This window comes from Bufo gargarizans, chromosome 9, assembly GCF_014858855.1.
Source record: "Bufo gargarizans isolate SCDJY-AF-19 chromosome 9, ASM1485885v1, whole genome shotgun sequence".
Lineage (NCBI taxonomy): Eukaryota > Metazoa > Chordata > Amphibia > Anura > Bufonidae > Bufo > Bufo gargarizans.
The window spans coordinates 42,615,362-42,634,798 of NC_058088.1; the positions used below are offsets into that span (position 1 = coordinate 42,615,362).

The 19,437-nt window shown below is 44.2% G+C and overlaps 1 protein-coding gene across 1 annotated transcript; it reads left to right on the forward strand.

The window, feature by feature from the left end:
* The first annotated feature begins 218 nt into the window (after nt 1–218).
* Nucleotides 219–10,814, forward strand: BRS3 (bombesin receptor subtype 3). Its single transcript, XM_044268952.1, has 3 exons — nt 219–649; nt 2,560–2,911; nt 10,407–10,814. The coding sequence occupies exons 1-3, from the start codon at nt 219–221 to the stop codon at nt 10,812–10,814; spliced, it is 1,191 nt and encodes a 396-aa protein (XP_044124887.1).
* The last annotated feature ends 8,623 nt before the right edge of the window (nt 10,815–19,437 follow it).

Sequence of the window (19,437 nt, forward strand, 5' to 3'; positions counted from 1 at the left end):
CTTGTCGAACAGAAACGACATGAGCAGGATTCCTGTATGAAAATTGGGTCCTCATTTCCAGCACCTCCCACACTGCTCAGAGCTATTGTAACCAGTCTGACACCGATGGGTGTTGGAAGACAATTCTTGGATCAGGGAGAACATGTACATAGCAAGCCTGCAATAGTATCAAGAGTTATGCAGCTCATCGACTCCACGAGAAAATTATAAAGAAAAATATGCCCGGAGATCTTCCATCACTTAACCAGACGATGCCATCTGCCATGAACAGCACAGCGCTACCGAGAGCCCGGAATGAAAGTGCCACTTTCCACGGAGAAGACAGCGAAGACGCATCCCCTGGTTTGGACATTCTGGCGACAATTTCCATCACATATGCTGTTATAATTTCCATCGGTCTCCTAGGGAACACAATACTTATCAAAGTATTTTTCAAGATTAAGTCGATGCAGACGGTACCCAACATTTTCATCACCAGTCTTGCTTTTGGAGACCTGCTTCTTCTCTTGACCTGCGTTCCGGTGGATGCCTCTCGCTATATGGTGGACACATGGCTTTTTGGAAGGATTGGCTGCAAGGTGATCTCTTTCATTCAGCTCACTTCTGTAGGAGTATCGGTATTCACCTTGACCGTGCTCAGTGCCGACAGGTAAGAACCTGTGACCATCTTCCTTATTTTCTCATGTCTTGCATCTGCGTCTTAGGATGGATCTGTGCGGATCCCTGGTAGGTTTTTGATTCACTGCTGATTTTTCCCTCAATATCAGTCTTTTCTAAGCAATTATATTGTATATTTTTAACTGTGATGTTCCACATGACAAGATGCTGAGGGACCTGGCAATGTGATGACCACTGATGGTATGATGTCGTATGAGATGATGATCGGAATAGTCAACTATCTAATACATCGAAGGGCCAGGTACCCCCTGGGATACCATCCCCTATGGTGTCCATATGCTCTAATAGATCATATAGAATAGGCTTATCTTCATTAAACAGCCTCTTAAAGAGGTTTTCAGAGGACATTTTTTCAAAGGGCTACAAAGGGTAACAAATAAAAAATAAGCCATACTCTCCCTCACCAGTCCGATGCCACCATTGTTCCGGTACCCACTGCTCTCTACTTCCTGCACCTTATTTCAGACTCCAAAATTGCCATGAGAGGCCCGCTCAGCGGGTGACCACTACGACCTGTGATTGTCTTCGAAGGCCTTTCCTGGTATTTCTGACTTGTCAGACTGGGAAAAGAAATGTAGAGCTCGACCTGGACTAGTGGATAGGTTAGTATGGCTCGTTTTTTGTTTTACTTTTAACCCTTTGTGGCCCTTTAAAAAACCCTGTTGCACTCGACCTCTTTAAAACATCTAAATATTAACTTGTAAGGGATCCTCATTGCCTACTATCACATTATAATGATATGTAAACAGTCGCACTTAGGGCTGATACGCAAGACAGCGCTCGCTCTGGGAAACGCAGGTCCTGTGTCGGCCGCATCTCCTGGACCGACTGCAGTTCCCCTGACCCGAACTGACTGCATCATAGTGATTTATGATACAGAGAGATCCTATCAGATCAGGGATCTAATGCTCTGTACTCATCATGTGGATACAGTACAACAGAGCCGCAATCAGATAAGAACTCATTATGTAATATAAATCACTATGATGCCGTCAGTTTGGGTCGGGGAATCAGTGGTTTCCCAGACCTAGTGTGGTCGTGTGAATCAGCCTTTACTTGTCTATTTTCACATCTACAGTAGAAGTGAATCATGAGTGCTGCGCATGCGCCACCACCTCACCATGAGCTGTGGCCCCAGACCCGCACCTATTGGACACATGACATATGGATATGCCATAAATGTTCAGATAGAAATACCCCTTAACACTTTTGACTACTAGTTGAAGATTTATGGAACCAATCTAAAACTGCCATCAATTCCAACAGAATAGGCTGCCTTACTTACCCACTGAAGGGGGCGCTACATGCCCCAAAATAATAAAGCTTTTGGTGCGATTTTGTGCCTTCGCAGTCCTTTAGGAAGCAGGATCAACAATGATTCTGAGAAATCATCTTTCCTTATTAGTGATGAGCGGCATAGGCAATATAAAAATTTGCGATATTTAGCAAATATTTGGCCGAATAATTGCCATAAATTCGCAAATTCGAGAATTTGTGATCTCCAGTCATTGTTTACTTGATTGCAATGTATAATATTTGAGATAAATTCACGATTAGAATACTCAACACTATTCGCTAATACAAATATATAGCACTATATTCAAAATTTTCGCGAATTCTCGAAGTAGCGATATTCGCGATTAAAATTCGCAATTCGAATATTCGCGCTCAACACTACTCCTTATTGATTTCAACAGCTCTGTGTTGTGCATGGCCATTGAACTCAATGTAGTAGCGTGCCAGAGAGGTCTCCCATCAATATGGATGAGGTTCAAGCACATTCAACTCAAAATAAATGGAACAGTCTTTCTCCCTTTTTTTCTAGATACTTGCTGGGTGGAATAGGCATTAACCCTTCCCATGTCTGGTTTTATTGTGCAGATACAAAGCTATTGTGAAGCCCTTGGAGCTGCAGACTTCAGATGCGGTATTAAAGACCTGTGGAAAAGCAGTGTGTGTCTGGGTAATTGCCATGTTGCTTGCAACCCCAGAAGCAGTGTTTTCAGATCTCTATGAATTCAGCACCCCTGATAAAAACACGTCTTTTAAAGCCTGTGCCCCTTATCCAGTCTCGGAAAGAATTTTACAGGAGGCCCATTCTCTCATGTGTTTCCTAGTGTTTTACATCGTGCCCCTGTCAATCATTTCTGCCTATTATTTCCTTATTGCGAAAACACTGTATAAAAGCACCTTCAATATGCCAGCTGAAGAGCACACGCATGCCCGGAAACAGGTGAGTGACCCTGACCTGTTAAAATATAGATATCTCTAACCTTGAAATTGATGTGTTATCTTAAAGGGGTAGCTCAAGATTAGAAAAAGGGTTCTGCTTTTTTTTTTTCCAGAACCACTCTTGTCCACCTTATGTGATATTGCAACCCAAAAAGAGGCATTTTTCTCGGATAAGATATACATTATTACACAGTTTATTATATTCACCTGCATTATTGATCTCTGAAAACTTTGTTGAAATGTTAGTAAACATTATAGCAAGTTTGGATATACTATGTGGTTTAGATCCACATCATGTTCAAGATCTGTGTTGACCTGGAACATTCTCCCTTATCCTCAAAGGCTGAAAATGGCTTTTGTCTAATCCGTTTCACACATCCGAGGGCTTCTTATAATAGTTATACCAATAGCTACAGTTTAGCAGTGGCCCCCAAACAGTGGCTTGCGACCCCCTGCTGTGTGGCTCGCCTTCACAGTCCTGAGTTATGACCATATGTACTGGCATTTGACATTGTGGCAGACCTATCCTAGATTTACCACTAAACAGTGCCAATATGGATGGTATAGTGCTGTACTACTACATACAATCATACAAGTGTTACATTTCATCATCAAGAGTTTGCAATTTCATGTTTTTTATTTCTCCACATTCAAAATTCCTCTTCTCTATTTCTGAATTGCTGTTGCCCCCGACTATCTCTGAAAGGCCTCATGCACACGACCGTTCCGTTTTTTTCCGGTACGCAAATTGCGGATCTGCAAAACACGGAAGCCGCCCGTGTGCCTTCCGCAATTTGCGGAACGGAACAGATGGCCCATTGTAGAAATCCGCAAAACGGACAAGAATAGGACATGCTACATTTTTTTTGCGGGGCCTCGGAACGGTGCAACGGATGCCGACAGCACACGGAGTGCTGTCCGCATCTTTTGCGGCCCCATTGAAGTGAATGGGTCCGCACCCGAGCCGCAAAAACTGCAGCTAGGATGCGGACCAAAACAACGGCCGTGTGCATGAGGCCACAAAGTTGAATGTGGCTCACACATACAAAAGGTTGAGGACCTCCATTATAGAGCATAGTCTATAAAGATATAGGCTCTGTGGGCAGGGTAAGGATGGGCGGTCAGCCTCCAAAAGAGGAAATCAGACATTCAAGCAGCAGACCGCTAATTATGTTTTATTGATTACATATATTCATTTTCCATATTTATTTTTATTATGGTATTATTTATTATTAGCAGTCTTAGGCCTGATGCACACGACCGTTGTTTGGGTCCACATCCGAGCCGCCGTTTTGGCGGCTCGGATGCGGACCCATTCACTTCAATGGGGCCGCAAAAGATGCGGACAGAACTCCGTGTGCTGTCCGCATCTATTGCTCCGTTCCGTGGCCCCACAAAAGATATATAACATGTCCTATTCTTGTCCGCGCTTTGCTGACAAGAATAGGCATTTATATTGATGGCCGCCCGTGTGCCTTCCGCAATTTACGGAACGGGCAGCCGTCAATATAAATGCCTATTCTTGTCCGCAAAGCGCGGACAAGAATAGGACATGTTACTTTTTTTTTGCCGGGCCGCGGAATGGAGCAACGGATGCGGACTCAGCTTTCCCAGGCTATTCCTCTGCACATATGTCATTCAGAACAGGAGGAAAGCTGGGTGCTATTATGTAATGTTCAGCTTTCCTGATGTCCTGCATGGCACAAGTGCAGAGGCATGAGAAGATATGGGGGTAGGTGGGAGTTGTGTCACCCAGCTTTCTCAGACTATTCTCATGTCTCTCCACATGTGCCTTGCAGGACAGCAGAAAAGCTGGGTGCTATTACATCATGCAATGTCCCTCAGATTTCCTGCAAGGCATAAATGCAGATAATAAGAACACGGAAAGGCAGGGGGGAGGGGTTCACCCAGCTTTCCCAGAGACTCCTGTCTCTGCACATGTGTCATGCAGGATAGCGAGTAATGTCACTGTCTCCCAGCTGTCCTGCATGACACAGAGGATATGGGAAGGGGGGCACTCGCTTCCTCAAACTTTTCTCATGTCTATGCGCATGTGCATGTGCCATGCTGGACAGCAGGAAAGTTGGGTGTTATTACATCATGTAACGCCCCAGATTCTTGTCAATATATGCTGAACACCTGACCTATCAGATCCCATTCTCTATAAGGCGACTTTCACACTTGCGGCAGGACGGATCCGACAGGCTGTTCACCATGTCGGATCCGTCCTGTGGCTATTTCGCGCGACCGCCGCTCCGTCCCCATTGACTATAACGGGGGCGGAGGTCTGGCACAGCATGGCGGTGCACGCGAAACCCGCCGGACTAAAAGGTACTGCATGTCTGACTTTTTAGTCCGGCGACTTTCGCCGTGCACCATATAGTCAATGGGGACGGAGCGGCGGGACTAGGAACGGGCATGGGGGCCCAATCTCAATTCTTGCTATGGGGCCCAATGATTTCTGTGTACGCCCCTGGTCCTGTCTCTACTTGGCTTGTGAGCTACTGGATGAATAGTGTTGTCTAGCACACTGGTCCAAAAAATGTATTCTCCTAGTGCAGGTCTTGGGAACAGCTGTTGTATGGGGAGGGCTAGGGGATTCGGGGATTGTTTACATGCATTGCAGTTCTTATAGATGAGATATTACATAGGCTGGATTACCAAGTGGTCGTTTTAGTCTAGCTATTTGTATTCAATATTATAAATCTTAAAATAAAACTAAACTGAAAATCCCAACGAAATCCTCGTAAAACTATTTGTCATAAAATAATTTGGCAGAAAAGCAACGATCCTGTGTATCTCATGGTTCACTACACGTTAGGCGTCAGAAGGCGGTGTGGGCCGGCTCCAGGGCTGGGCTCAGTTTTATCCATAGTCTTGGTCTCCATTATAGACTGGTGGAGAAGGTTTCTGCTGCTTCAGCAAGCAGCTGTCCAACTAGATACAAAGCAGCCTACAGTGCATTTGGAAAGTCTTGAGACCCCTTCGCGTTTTTCACATTTTGTTATGTTGCGGCCTTGTGCTTAAAAAAAAAAAAAAAGTTTTCCCTCTCATGAAATTTACACTCAATGCTCCATAATTAGAACATGTAAACTGAATGCTTACATTTTTTTGCTAATTTATCGAAAAGGAAAAACTAAAATCTGGCATTGACAGAAGTATTCTGACCTCTTACTCAGGAGCCAGGACTTAGTTGAAGCACCATTGGCAGCGATTACAGCCTCCAGTCTACTTGGGTCTAATGCCACAAGGTTTGCACATCAGGATCTGGGTATTTTTTTTTTTTTTACGATTCTTCTCTGCAGATCCTCTCAAACTCTGTCAGGTTGGATGGAGATGGTGGACCGCCAATTTTAGGTCTCTTCAGAGAAGCTCAAATGGGTTCAAGCCTGGGCCCTGGCTGGGCCACTCAAGGACTTTCACAGAGTTGTACCTAAGCCTCTTCTGTGTTGTCTTGGCTGTGTGCTTATGGTCATTGTCTTGTTGGAAGGTGAACCTTCAGTACTTTGGATTAGGTTTAGATTAAGAATACTTTGCTCCACTCAGCTTTCCCTCAACTCTAACCAGTCTCCCTATACCAACTGCTGAAAAACACTCCACTGCATAATGCTGCCACCACCATGCTTCGCTGTAGGGATGGTATTGGGCAGGTGATGAGCAGTGCTTTATTTCCTCCAAACATGGCACTTAGAATTGAAGCCCAAAAATGCTGTCTTGTTTCTTACAGTCTGAGAGTCCTTTAGGTGCTTTTTTTGTAAACTTTCCTATGTATTTTTGTGGACACTCTGCCCTACAGCACAGATTAGTGTTATGCTGGAGTTTCTCCCATCTGCACACAGGATCTCTGGAGCTTAGCCATGGGGACCACGTTCTTGGTCACCTCTATTACTATGGCCTTTTTGCCCGTATTACTTAGTTTGCTGGGTCAGCAGCTCTGAGAAGATATCTGGTTGTTCCAAACTTCTTCCATTTAAGTATTATGGAGGCCATTGTGCTCTTGGGAACTTTCAGTGCAGCAGGTATTTTTGGACCCTTCTCCAGATCTGTGTCTCCACACAATCCTGTCTCTGACCTCTACATGCAGTTCTTTCCTCCTCATGCCTTGGTTTTCGCTCTGATATGCATTGTCAGCTGTGAGCTCTTATATAGACAGAGGTGGACTCCAATCCAGGTGTAGAAACATCTCAAAGATGATCAAGAGAAACTGGGGGGTCTGTCAACTTTCCAAATGCACTGTAAGTCCTGCTCCTTTCACCAAACCCATTGCACCTTTAGAGGCTGACATACAATTTAAATGGCTGGCCATAAATAGAAAAACATTGCAGATTTTTTTCCCCAAAAGGAGCACCCCTTTCCATGGGTTGTGCCTGGTATTGCAGCTCAGCTCCGCTCCATTGGAGTCAATGGGGCAGAGCTGCAATACCCCAAACAACCTCTGGACAGGGTTGGCGCTGTTTTTGGCTGACCCCTTTAATGCTTCCTGGGGCACAGATAAGATCTTTTCTATTTTTTACTCTTCATGTTGAGATGTTGAACTGATCAAAGTCAAGTAATAAGACAATATGAATGATATTTTATTTATAAGTCCCTTTAAGGCAAATTTCATTGTGTTTATCCAATTTATATTGAATCAAGCACTGTGTTGCATTACATTTGGTAATACATAGAAACATAGAATGTGTCGGCAGATAAGAACCTTTTGGCCCATCTAGTCTGCCCAATATACTAAATACTATGGATAGCCCCTGGTCCTATCTTATATGAAGGATGGCCTTATGCCTATCCCATGCATGCTTAAACTCCTCCACTGTATTGGCAGCTACCCCTTCTAACTATAACTAGGTATACCCATCCAGATCATGTCGTCCACAGCTATATGTTCTGTGATGTGCTTTTTTTTATTTTTGTGTATAATATATACATCATCACTGGACTATACCATTTCCCCGGCAAGAGTTAGTCTTACCATTAAAGCGACCCTCTGGTTCAAGATAAAAATAAAAAAAATTCACCTTAACTGGGGAACGAACGGAACACTTATATGGTGTTCTCCTTTTCATCTTTTTAGTTGCAGATCCGCTAATTCTCGCGATCCTCTTCTGCAACCCAAGATGGCCGCACCTCTTCTCAAACCACCTGATGAACACCACTTCCTAATTGCTCAGCAGTGCTCTTGGATTGGTCAGCACTGGTCACGTGAGCAGTGCTGGCCAATCTAAGGGCAGCAGGAAGTGTCCTGGGCTATCAAATGCACAGTATGCATCTGGTAGTCTGAGAAGCGGCACAGCCATCGTGGATGACAGAAGAGTCCTTGAACTGGAGGGTTGCTTTAAATGGTGATTTTTTATTTATTTTTTCATAATTTTAATTATAAATATTATTCTGGCAGCTTTTGAAATTTCCAGTCTGGATCCAGTTATTCCTCATTTGCATCAGCCTAATTAGTAAGAGGCTAAAAAAGTCTGCTGCTCTTCCTATGGCAGACTAATGAGGAGGCTTGGTAATTTTCTGTCGAGGTTTCTCACATTAATTGGAAAACTATTATTTTGTATCTGTCGTATTTCCAAAATCACCTTCATTTATAACACGTGGAGCAGAGAAATATCATCAATGCCACCCGATAAATGTACCTCCTATATTTACTGTGATAAAAGTAAGTCTATCTCTGACAACGTGATACCTTAAAATGTTTGACAAATTGTTAACGGAAAAACTGCTGAAATTGTTAACGGCGTATGGTATTTGCATAATGTATAAGGGCAAAATATGAACATATGTGACTGCAAAGCACAAGCATGCTTGATATGAATCTGTTACTGTATAAGCTGGATAGGGACGGAGATACGACTAATTCATTAAAGGGGATTTCCTACAGAAGAGGAGATAAATGTATGATCAGTAGTGCTGGAAACCCTACAATCACTGGAGTTTAGAATTTTTCTGTCTACAAAACACGGATCCGCATAAAAAATGGATGACGTCCGTGTGCATTCTGTATTTTGGGGAATGAAACAGCTGGCCCCTAATAGAACAGTCCTATCCTTCTTCCGTAATACGGATAATAATAGGACATGTTCTATTTTTTTGCGGAACGGACATGTGCACATACGGAAACGGAATGCACACGGAGTAACTTCAGTTTTTTTTTTTTTGCGGACCCATTGAAATGAATAGTTCCGCATACAGTCCGCAAAAAAAGGAACGGACAAGGAAAGAAAATACGTTTGTGTGCATGAGCCCTAACACTATGACCCCTTTGCTAGGAGCCAGGGTGCATGCTCCTCCAAGTGGCATGAGAAATACTGTTACATTTTAAAGAAAACCTGTCACCTCTCCTGACACGTCTGTTTTAGTGACTGCTTGGATTCCACATGTTATAACAATTCTGAAACATCTTTTCTTATTCGTTCCTCTGTTATTCCTCCTGGAAATGTATAAATGCATTGATAACCATAGAGGTTGATATTGTCTACACTGATTGGAAAATGTCAGAGTGTGCAGGGACACACCACCAATTAGTATCACCCAATTGTCTATTTATTCATAAATGTCTAGGAGATATGTGACCCGGCCTGGACTGTATCGTCATTTAGTGGCCGCCTCCATTCAATTTTAAAATGATTTCACACACCACTGAGTGGAAGCTGTTCGGCTCTTCTGACATGTCTGTAATAACAATTATAGAGCATCTATTCTCTTATGACTATGTTGTTTCTTTATTATCCCTGCTATAAGCCATGAATTAATTACTAGCAGTTTGCAATTAAGGTCCAGATGGGTGCTCTCCACATCCATTCTGTCCCCATAGAGAATGAATGGGTCCGCACCCGTTACGCAATTTGCGGAACGATGCGGATCCATTATACGGACGTGCGAATGGAGTCTAACTGTTTTCTTTTGGCTTTTATGTGCATTGAACAGGCGTGTATGGCTATTAGCATATATTAGATCTAGGGTACTTTCACTTGCGTCAAAGTTTTCCGGTATTGAGTTCCGTCCTAGGGGCTCAATACCAGGAAAAAAACTGATCAGTTTTATCCTTATGCATTCTGAATGGAGAGCAATCCGTCTAGGATGCACCAGTTCAGTCCTTTCACGGTATTTAGACAGAGAAAAAAAACCGCAGCATGCTGCATTTTTCTCTCCGGCCAAAAATCCTGAATACTTGCCAGAATGCCGGAACTGGCATTTTTTCCATTGGAATGTATTAGTGCCGGATCCGGCATTAAAATCGCCGCATTGACTGATCCGGTCTTTTGGCTTTAAAATCAACGGATCCGTTTTTTCCAGATGACACCGGAGAGACGGAGCCGGTAATGCAATGCATTAGTGAGACGGATCAGCCTACAAATGGTTTCCGTTTACATACAGATTGCCGGATCCGGCAGGCAGTTTCGGCAACGGAACTGCCTGCCTGAATCCAGCAACGTAAGTGTGAAAGTACCCTAATAATAATAATAATAATAATAATAAAGAAATGTCTTTTTTTTTTGCAGATTGAATCCCGTAAAAGAGTTGCGAAAACAGTGCTGGTGTTGGTTGCTCTCTTTGCCTTCTGCTGGTTGCCGAACCATATCCTCTACCTGTATCGCTCCTTCACGTACCACTCGGCGGTGAATTCCTCCATGCTCCATCTTTCTGCTACTATCTTTGCCCGCATACTTGCTTTTAGCAACTCCTGTGTCAATCCATTCGCCTTATATTGGCTCAGCAGAAGTTTTAGGCAGCATTTTAAAAAGCAGGTGTACTGCTGCAAGACGCATGCGCCCCCATCCCAACCAAGCCCAACCCATAGCTGCACCAACACGGCAATAACTGCCATCAAGGGCAACATCCCAATGTCAGAGATCAGCATTGGTTTATTAGGAGCTTATGACATGAAGAGGGACAGTGACAGTATATAATCTATGTATGTGACGCTCTGGTCCTATTAAAGGACAACTATGTAATTCTTCATAGGGTTCTGGGAGGCTGATGGTTCAGGTCATAAGAACCGCAGTCGGGACGGGATTTGCATCTATAATTCAGCTTCTAAAATGTCACCACATTGTGGTCACCCGAGTGAGTTCTGACTCAGATATCAAAAGATGTCATGATGGGGTATCTTCTAGAATTTTTATATCTTGGGGTAAAATGTACAAGGCACAAGGTGTGAAGCCTGGAAATTCCCACATTCTAGTAATGAGCAAGGGAGGGTTATATGGCCGTGTGCACAAGGCCAGACGACTAAAACACAAGTGGTGCACCAAGTTCCACATATAGGCTGGTTTAAAAGAGCAATCTGGTTAGAACATGTCCACTAAATAGGGGATTACTGTTAGATTGGTGGGGATCTGACTGCCGGGACCTCTCATATCCCGTGTGTGAGTGGAGCGATGGTTAAGCATGTACACTACCCATTCATTCAAATTCATACAGGAGCATGGGTCCCCCCGTTCTCATGATACATGGGCATCTGACTGCTGGTCGGTTGTATCTAGCTGAATCTCACAATTATACCCTATCCTTTGGAGAAGATAACTTGTTTTAACTGGAACACCCCTTTAAAATTTGGTCTCTGTCGGTGATCATGGGAACAACAGTTGCAGAGAGGAGGCTTGTATGTCTGCTTAAAGGGGTTATCCTATGATTAATGTAAAAAATTAAAATCAGACATCATATAGTGAATAACAATCTCTTTCTAACAAAGCTAGACCCAGCCCTGTACCTCACATGGATCCAGAGATCTCCTCATTCATTGCTCTGCTAGTTTTATATCAAGCTGACAGCTCAAGGGGCGTGTCTCTTCTGCTGCAGCTCAGGAGGCGTGTCTCAGCTCTCCCTATCACAGCTCAGGAGGCAGTTCAAGGATGAAACTGAGCATGTGCGGCCATCTCAGTGAGCAGGTCAAAGAAATAAGAAAGAAAAAAAACAGCAGGTGCTGCTATACAGATACATTTTATTGAATAACTCAGCAGCTATAATACATTTTCAACTACATGCATTTACAAAAGTATTCAGACCCAGGTGCTGGTTTGAAAACTGTGGAATATTTTTCATAGGACAACCCCTTTAAGGCTGGGTTCTCACTGCATTTAGACCCAGGCATTCTGTTTGGGGTATACATTTGAATACCTGAAAGCTGTATTCAAACATATACCGAGACGGCGGCCCAGTCTAAGCGCTGCACGGGCTAACATGAGATCCGCGGTCCTGCGCTAACAGCCCGGACCTGTAGGAGGGCTGTTTAACCACTTCAACCCCCCTAGCTGAAACACCCTTAATGACCAGGCCACTTTTTACACTTCTGCACTACACTACTTTCACCGTTTATTGCTCGGTCATGCAACTTACCACCCAAATTAATTTTACCTCCTTTTCTTCTCACTAATAGAGCTTTCATTTGGTGGTATTTCATTGCTGCTGACATTTTTACTTTTTTTGTTATTAAAAGAAATTTAAAGATTTTTTTTGCAAAAAAATGACATTTTTCACTTTCAGTTGTAAAATTTTGCAAAAAAAACGACATCCATATATAAATTTTTAGCTAAATTTATTGTTCTACATGTCTTTGATAAAAAAAAAGTTTGGGTAAAAAAAAAAATGGTTTGGGTAAAAGTTATAGCGTTTACAAACTATGGTACAAAAATGTGAATTTCCGCTTTTTGAAGCAGCTCTGACTTTCTGAGCACCTGTCATGTTTCCTGAGGTTCTACAATGCCCAGACAGTACAAACACCCCACAAATGACCCCATTTCGGAAAGTAGACACCCTAAGGTATTCACTGATGGGCATAGTGAGATTATAGAACTTTTTATTTTTTGTCACAAGTTAGCGGAAAATGGTGATTTTTTATTTATTTTTTTCTTACAAAGTCTCATATTCCACTAACTTGTGACAAAAAATAAAAACTTCCATGAACTCACTATGCCCATCACAAAATACCTTGGGGTGTCTTCTTTCCAAAATGGGGTCACTTGTGGGGTAGTTATACTGCCCTGGCATTTTAGGGGCCCAGATGCGTTAGAAGTAGTTTGAAATCAAAATCTGTAAAAAATGACCGGTGAAATCCGAAAGGTGCTCTTTGGAATGTGTGCCCCTTTGCCCACCTAGGCTGCAAAAAAGGTGTCACACATCTGGTATCGCCGTACTCAGGAGAAGTTGGGGAATGTGTTTTGGGGTGTCATTTTACATATACCCATGCTGGGTGAGAGAAATATCTTGGCAAAAGACAACTTTTCCCATTTTTTTATACAAAGTTGGCATTTGACCAAGATATTTATCTCACCCAGCATGGGTATATGTAAGATGACACCCCAAAACACATTCCCCAACTTCTCCTGAGTACGGCGATACCACATGTGTGACACTTTTTTGTCGCCTAGATGCGCAAAGCGGCCCAAATTCCTTTTAGGAGGGCAATTTTAGACATTTGGATCCCAGACTTCTTCTCATGCTTTCGGGCCCCTAAAATGCCAGGGCAGTATAAATACCCCACATGTGACCCCAGTTTGGAAAGAAGACACCCCAAGGTATTCAATGAGGGGCATGGCGAGTTCATAGAAAAAAAAATTTTGGGCACAAGTTAGCGGAAATTGTTTTTTTTTTTTTTTGTATTTTCTCACAAAGTCTCCCTTTCCGCTAACTTGGGACAAAAATTTCTATCTTTCATGGACTCAATATGCCCCTCACGGAATACCTTGGGGTGTCTTCTTTCCGAAATGGGGTCACATGTGGGGTATTTATACTGCCCTGGCATTTTAGGGGCCCTAAAGCGTGAGAAGAAGTCTGGAATATAAATGTAAAAAAAAAATTACGCATTTGGATTCCGTGAGGGGTATGGTGAGTTCATGTGAGATTTTATTTTTTGACACAAGTTAGTGGAATATGAGACTTAGTAAGAAAAATAAAATAAAAATATCTATTTCCGCTAACTTGTGTCCAAAAAAATGTCTAAATGGAGCTTACAGGGGGGTGATCAATGACAGGGGGGTGATCAGGGAGTCTATATGGGTGATCACCCCCCTGTAAGGCTCCATTCAGACGTCCGTATGCGTTTTGCGGATCCGATCCATGTATCCGTAAAAAACATATGGACGTCTGAATGGAGCCTTACAGGGGGGGTGATCAATGACAGGGGGGTGATCAGGGAGTCTATATGGGTGATCACCCCCCTGTCATTGATCACCCCCCTGTAAGGCTCCATTCAGACGTCTGTATGTGTTTTGCGGATCCGATCCATGTATCCGTAAAAAACATATGGACGTCTGAATGGAGCCTTATAGGGGGGGGTGATCAATGACAGGGGGGTGATCAGGGAGTCTATATGGGTGATCACCCCCCTGTAAGGCTTCATTCAGACGTCCGTATGTGTTTTGTGGATCCGATCCATGTATCCGTAAAAATCATACGGACGTCTGAATGGAGCCTTACAGGGGGGGGGGGGGGGGGGTGATCAGGGGTTCATAAGTGACAGGGGGGTGTAGTGTAGTGGTGTTCTGTGGTACTTTACTGAGCTACCTGTGTCCTCTGGTGGTCGATCCAAGCAAAAGGGACCACCAGAGGACCAGGTAGCAGGTATATTAGACGCTGTTATCAAAACAGCGTCTAATATACCTGTTAGGGGTTAAAAAGATCGCATCTCCAGCCTGCCAGCGAACGATCGCCGCAGGCAGGCTGGAGATCCTGTCTCTTACCTTCCATTCCTGTTCCCACAGAACCCCTTTAAGTGCTATTGTGTATAATACTGGAATCTAATGTATCAGTGTCAGTAATAACTGCTTCTATGGGCAGAGGGGTATATTTTGTTTCCAATAAAACACCACGCGTGATGTACATATAATGTTGTCTTCTCATTCATACACTTTCATCACATAGCTTTTTTGGTATAGGTTCGGCCTATGTATTAGGCTGCTTTCACACTAGCGTTCGTCGGTCCGCTCGTGAGCTCCGTTTGAAGGGGCTCACGAGCGGACCCGAACGCAGCCGTCCAGCCCTGATGCAGTCTGAATGGAGGCGGATCCGCTCAGACTGCATCAGTCTGGCGGCGTTCAGCCTCCGCACGGACAGGCGGACAGCTGAACGCTGCTTGCAGCGTTCGGGTGTCCGCCTGGCCGTGCGGAGGCGTGCGGATCCGTCCAGACTTACAATGTAAGTCAATGGGGACGGATCCGTTTGAAGATGCCACAATATGGCTCAATCTTCAAGCGGATCCGTCCCCCATTGACTTTACATTGAAAGTCTGGACGGATCCGTCCGAGGCTATTTTCACACTTAGCTTTTTTTTGCTAATATAATGCAGACGGATCCGTTCTGAACGGAGCCTCCGTCTGCATTATTACGATCGGATCCGTTCAGAACGGATCCGATCGAACGCTAGTGTGAAAGTAGCCTTAGGAATGCTCCCGACGCAGACTGAACACATCCATAGTGGTCCCCTTGAAGGCAATGTGTCATCAGAAAATGACTTATTGTTTAAGTCACATTTTTGTTTAACGTTTTTAGAAATAATTTTTTATGTTATTCTTAGGCCCTTTTCACACGAGCGAGTTTTCCCGCACGGGTGCAATGCGTGATGTGAACGCACAGCACCCGCACTGAATCCTGACCCATTCATTTCTATGGGGCTGTGTACATGAGCGTTGTTTTTCATGCATCAGTTCTGCGTTGCGTGAAAAACGCAGCATGTTCCACATTCTGCGGTTTTCACGCAGCCCTGGCCCCATAGAAGTGAATGGGGCTTCAGTGAAAAACGCATTGCATCTGGAAGCAAGTGCGGATGGAATCAGTTTTTCACTGATGGTTGCTAGGAGATGTTTGTAAAGCTTCAGTTTTTTATCACGTGCGTGAAGAACACATTGCACCCGCACGGAAAAAACTGAACGCAATCACAGACAAAACTGACTGAACTTGCTCGCAAAATGGTGTGGGTTTCACTGAACGCACCCGGACCTAATCCGTTACGCTCGTGTGAAAGAGGCCTTATGGCAGTGAAACATGAACAATCTGTTTCAGCCTTTGGACCTTCAGCAACTGAAGATGAAGATGCCACAATGCGTTAATGAGATGGCGGTCACCATCTTGATGTCAGGATCAGACCCTTCAAAAACAAGATGCAAATTCCGGTCTTGGTTTCTGTACTTACCCGTAATCTACCTGACTTTACATATTTGGATCCATTCACAGAACAAATGAATATTTTGCTGCATCTTCCTCACGTCACATGTTGGCTTTCTACCCCAGCCCAGGGGAAGGGAATTTCTTCAGCTATGGTTCTCTAGAGATTTCTACCAATGCGGGTTTTCCTCTCCTGACTTATGTAAAAAAACACTCCTTGGCAGCGAGTGGCCGCTCATTAGAGGGCAAACCCTAAAGGGGCCACTAACAGGAGCACAGCTGTGGAGGGGCAACCCAGGCACCCCCCCCCCCCAGGGTTCTGGTTGTTAGGGTTACCGTCAAACCACAATACTCAAGACAAGGTCCTTACGCAAGGTAATGGCAGTTAACTGAACCTTCGCCCTGGGTAAAGGAAAGCCTAGCTACAACAGCAGAACTGAGCCTATACACAAATCCTGCCATAGATGCCCCTATAATCACAAAGAAAATATCTGAAGATAAAAGCAGATAAGAATATTTTTCAATAGATTTTAATTAGTAACTAAAGTGATACATTAATACATATTTATAGCATGTTACATACCGTAGTAGCAACTAAATCAGTGGCATCTTTGCTACAATGAGGACATCTAGTGACACAGCGTGGTACTGCAGGAGTTGTATAGATGAGAAAGGAAATGATTGTATGACATTTTTTTTTATAAGAACAATAAAACATCCTGTACATTTTAGGGCCCTTGACCATGACTGTATGCCCTCCGAGACGTACGGTCCGTGAGCAGGCCATATGTCCTGGAGCGGCATTGATCGTGCGCACAGCAGCATAGATTATTGTCCCGCACTCATAAGATCTTATAAGTGCGGTGGCCGACGTGCACAGCATCATTGTAATCTATGATGCTGTGTGCTCTCACGCACACGATCAATGCAGCTCCAGTAGGGTTGTTTCGGGTATTGAATTTTCAATACCCAATCGATACTTTTGTCTGGTATCGACCTCAATACCGGGATTTGCCTTTTTTCGATACTAGGCTTCACTATAGTGCAGTCTAGTATCAGAGAACATTGAGCGCGCTCTCTCAGCGCACTCCGCGTTCTCCTCAGCAGCACACGGGAGAAGGAAGCAGTCTCTCCCTACCCCTGTGCCGCTGCCACCAATGAGGAGAGAGGGGCGGGCGCACTGAGCCACCAATGAAAGTAAATGTTTAATACAAATTCCGGAGGAGGGAGTTAACCCCTCAGGTGCCGCACCTGCTTCCTGAATTAAATGTTAATTATCATTGGTGGCGCAGTGCGCCCTCCCCCCCGCCTCAGTATTAAAATCATTGGTGGCGCAGAGCACCCCCTCACCCCCCAGTGTTAAAATCATTTGTGGCAGTGGCCAGAGGGTCCCCTCCTCCTCATTGGTGGCAGTGGCAGTGGCAGCTTCTGATTGGAGCCCCAGCAGTGTAATCCTGGGGCTCCAATCAGTTACCATGGCAGCGAGGACGCTATTGAAGCCCTGGCTGCCATAGTCAGCTCCCTGCTGCCATGTGCACTATGCACAGGGCAGCAGGGACAGTGTGAGGTCCTATTCACCATAACAGAGCTCTATCAGGGTGAATAGGACAAGGGATTAAAAAATCCCAGGTTCTAGCCCCTAAGGGGGGAAATAGTTATTAAATAAAAAGTTTAAAAAAAAAGATATTAAAGAGAGTCTTTCACCTAAACTGGCCATTATAGAACACTAACACCATGATCTGCATTACAGTCCCCATACGTGAATGCTACTTACCGTATAGCTGTCCGTCGCTTATTTTCGCTAAAAAACACTTTTATTCAATATGTTAATTAGGTTCTGAAGGTGCCATGGGGCGGCGTTCAAGTGGTCGGTGCCCAGGCCCCTCGTCGCTTTTCATATGAAACCCCTCCCCCTTTCACCCCTCTGACCCGCCCTAGGTTCTTCAGAAATCCAGCGCCATTTACAAGATTCGCTGCGCCTGCGCACTTCATACCCCATTATGGGCAGAGGCACAAGAGCGTTTAATGCGCATGTGCCGGCCCGTACAGCTAGCCAGCCTTGTGCCTCTGCCCATATTGGGGAATGAAGTGCGCAGGCGCAGCGAATCTTGTGAACGAATAAGTGTTTTTTAGCGAAAATAAGCGACGGACAGCTATACGGTAAGTAGCATTCACGTATGGGGACTATAATGCAGATCATGGTGTTAGCGTTCTATAATGGCCAGTTTAGGTGAAAGACTCCATTTAAGTATTTCCCAATTTTACATATAAATAATAAATAAACATATTACATATCGCCACATCCGAAAAGTCCAAACTATTAAAATATAAAAATATCTCCCATGCGGTGAACGTCGTAACAGAAAAAAAAAAATAGTTGAAACATATTAGTAGACGACTCCTCTATAAGCGAGAGCGGAGCGCCACTAACATCCCGCAGCTCTCACTGTAAATCTATTACATGGATTGGATTGCAGACAGTTAATATACGTTTCCCTTGCAGCCGGTGCCTTGGCTACTTTCACACTCGTGTTTTGTGCGGATAAGTCATGGACGGATCCGTTCAGATAATACAACCGCATGCATCCGTTCAGAACGGATCCGTTTGTATTATCTGTAACACAGCCAAAACGGATCTGTTTTGAACAACACTGAAAGTCAATGGAGAACGGATCCGTTTTCTATTGTGCCGGATTGTGTCAGTGAAAACGGATCCGTCGCCATTGACTTACATTACGTTTTGCTCCGTTTCATCAAGCAGCGTTTTGGCGTCCGTTTCCAAAGCGGAATGGAGACTAAGCTGATGTATTCTGAGCGGATCCTTTTCCACTCAGAATGCATTAGAATACAAACGGATCCGTTTTGGACCGCTTGTGAGAGCCCTGAACGGATCTCACAAACGGAAAGCCAAAACGCGAGTGTAAAAGTAGACTTGGGCTACTTTCACACTTGCAGCAGAGTGATCCAGCAAGCAGTTCTGTCGCCAGATCAGGCAATCCGCATGCAAACGGACAGCATTTGTAGCCAGATCCGTCTCACAAATGCATTGCAAGAACGGATCCGTTTCTATATTTTTTTTTCACATTTTTACCAGTCTGCGCACTAATACATTTCAATGCAAATTAATGCCGGATTCCGGCAACTGATCCGGAATTTTGGACGGAGATAATACTGCAGCATGCTGTGGTATTTCCTCCGTTCAGTGACTGAACTGAAGACATCCTGATGCATCCTAAACAGATTTCTCTCCATTCAGAATGCGTGGGGATGAAACTGATCAGTTCTTTTCCGGTATTGAGCTCCTGTGACGGAACTCAGTGCCGGAAAAGAAAACAGTCACCGCTTTCACACAGTTATTTGGTCAGTAATTGCGAGCCAAAAAGCAGGGGTGAAGGCTACACAGAGATCACGTATAATGGAAAGGTTTGCCCC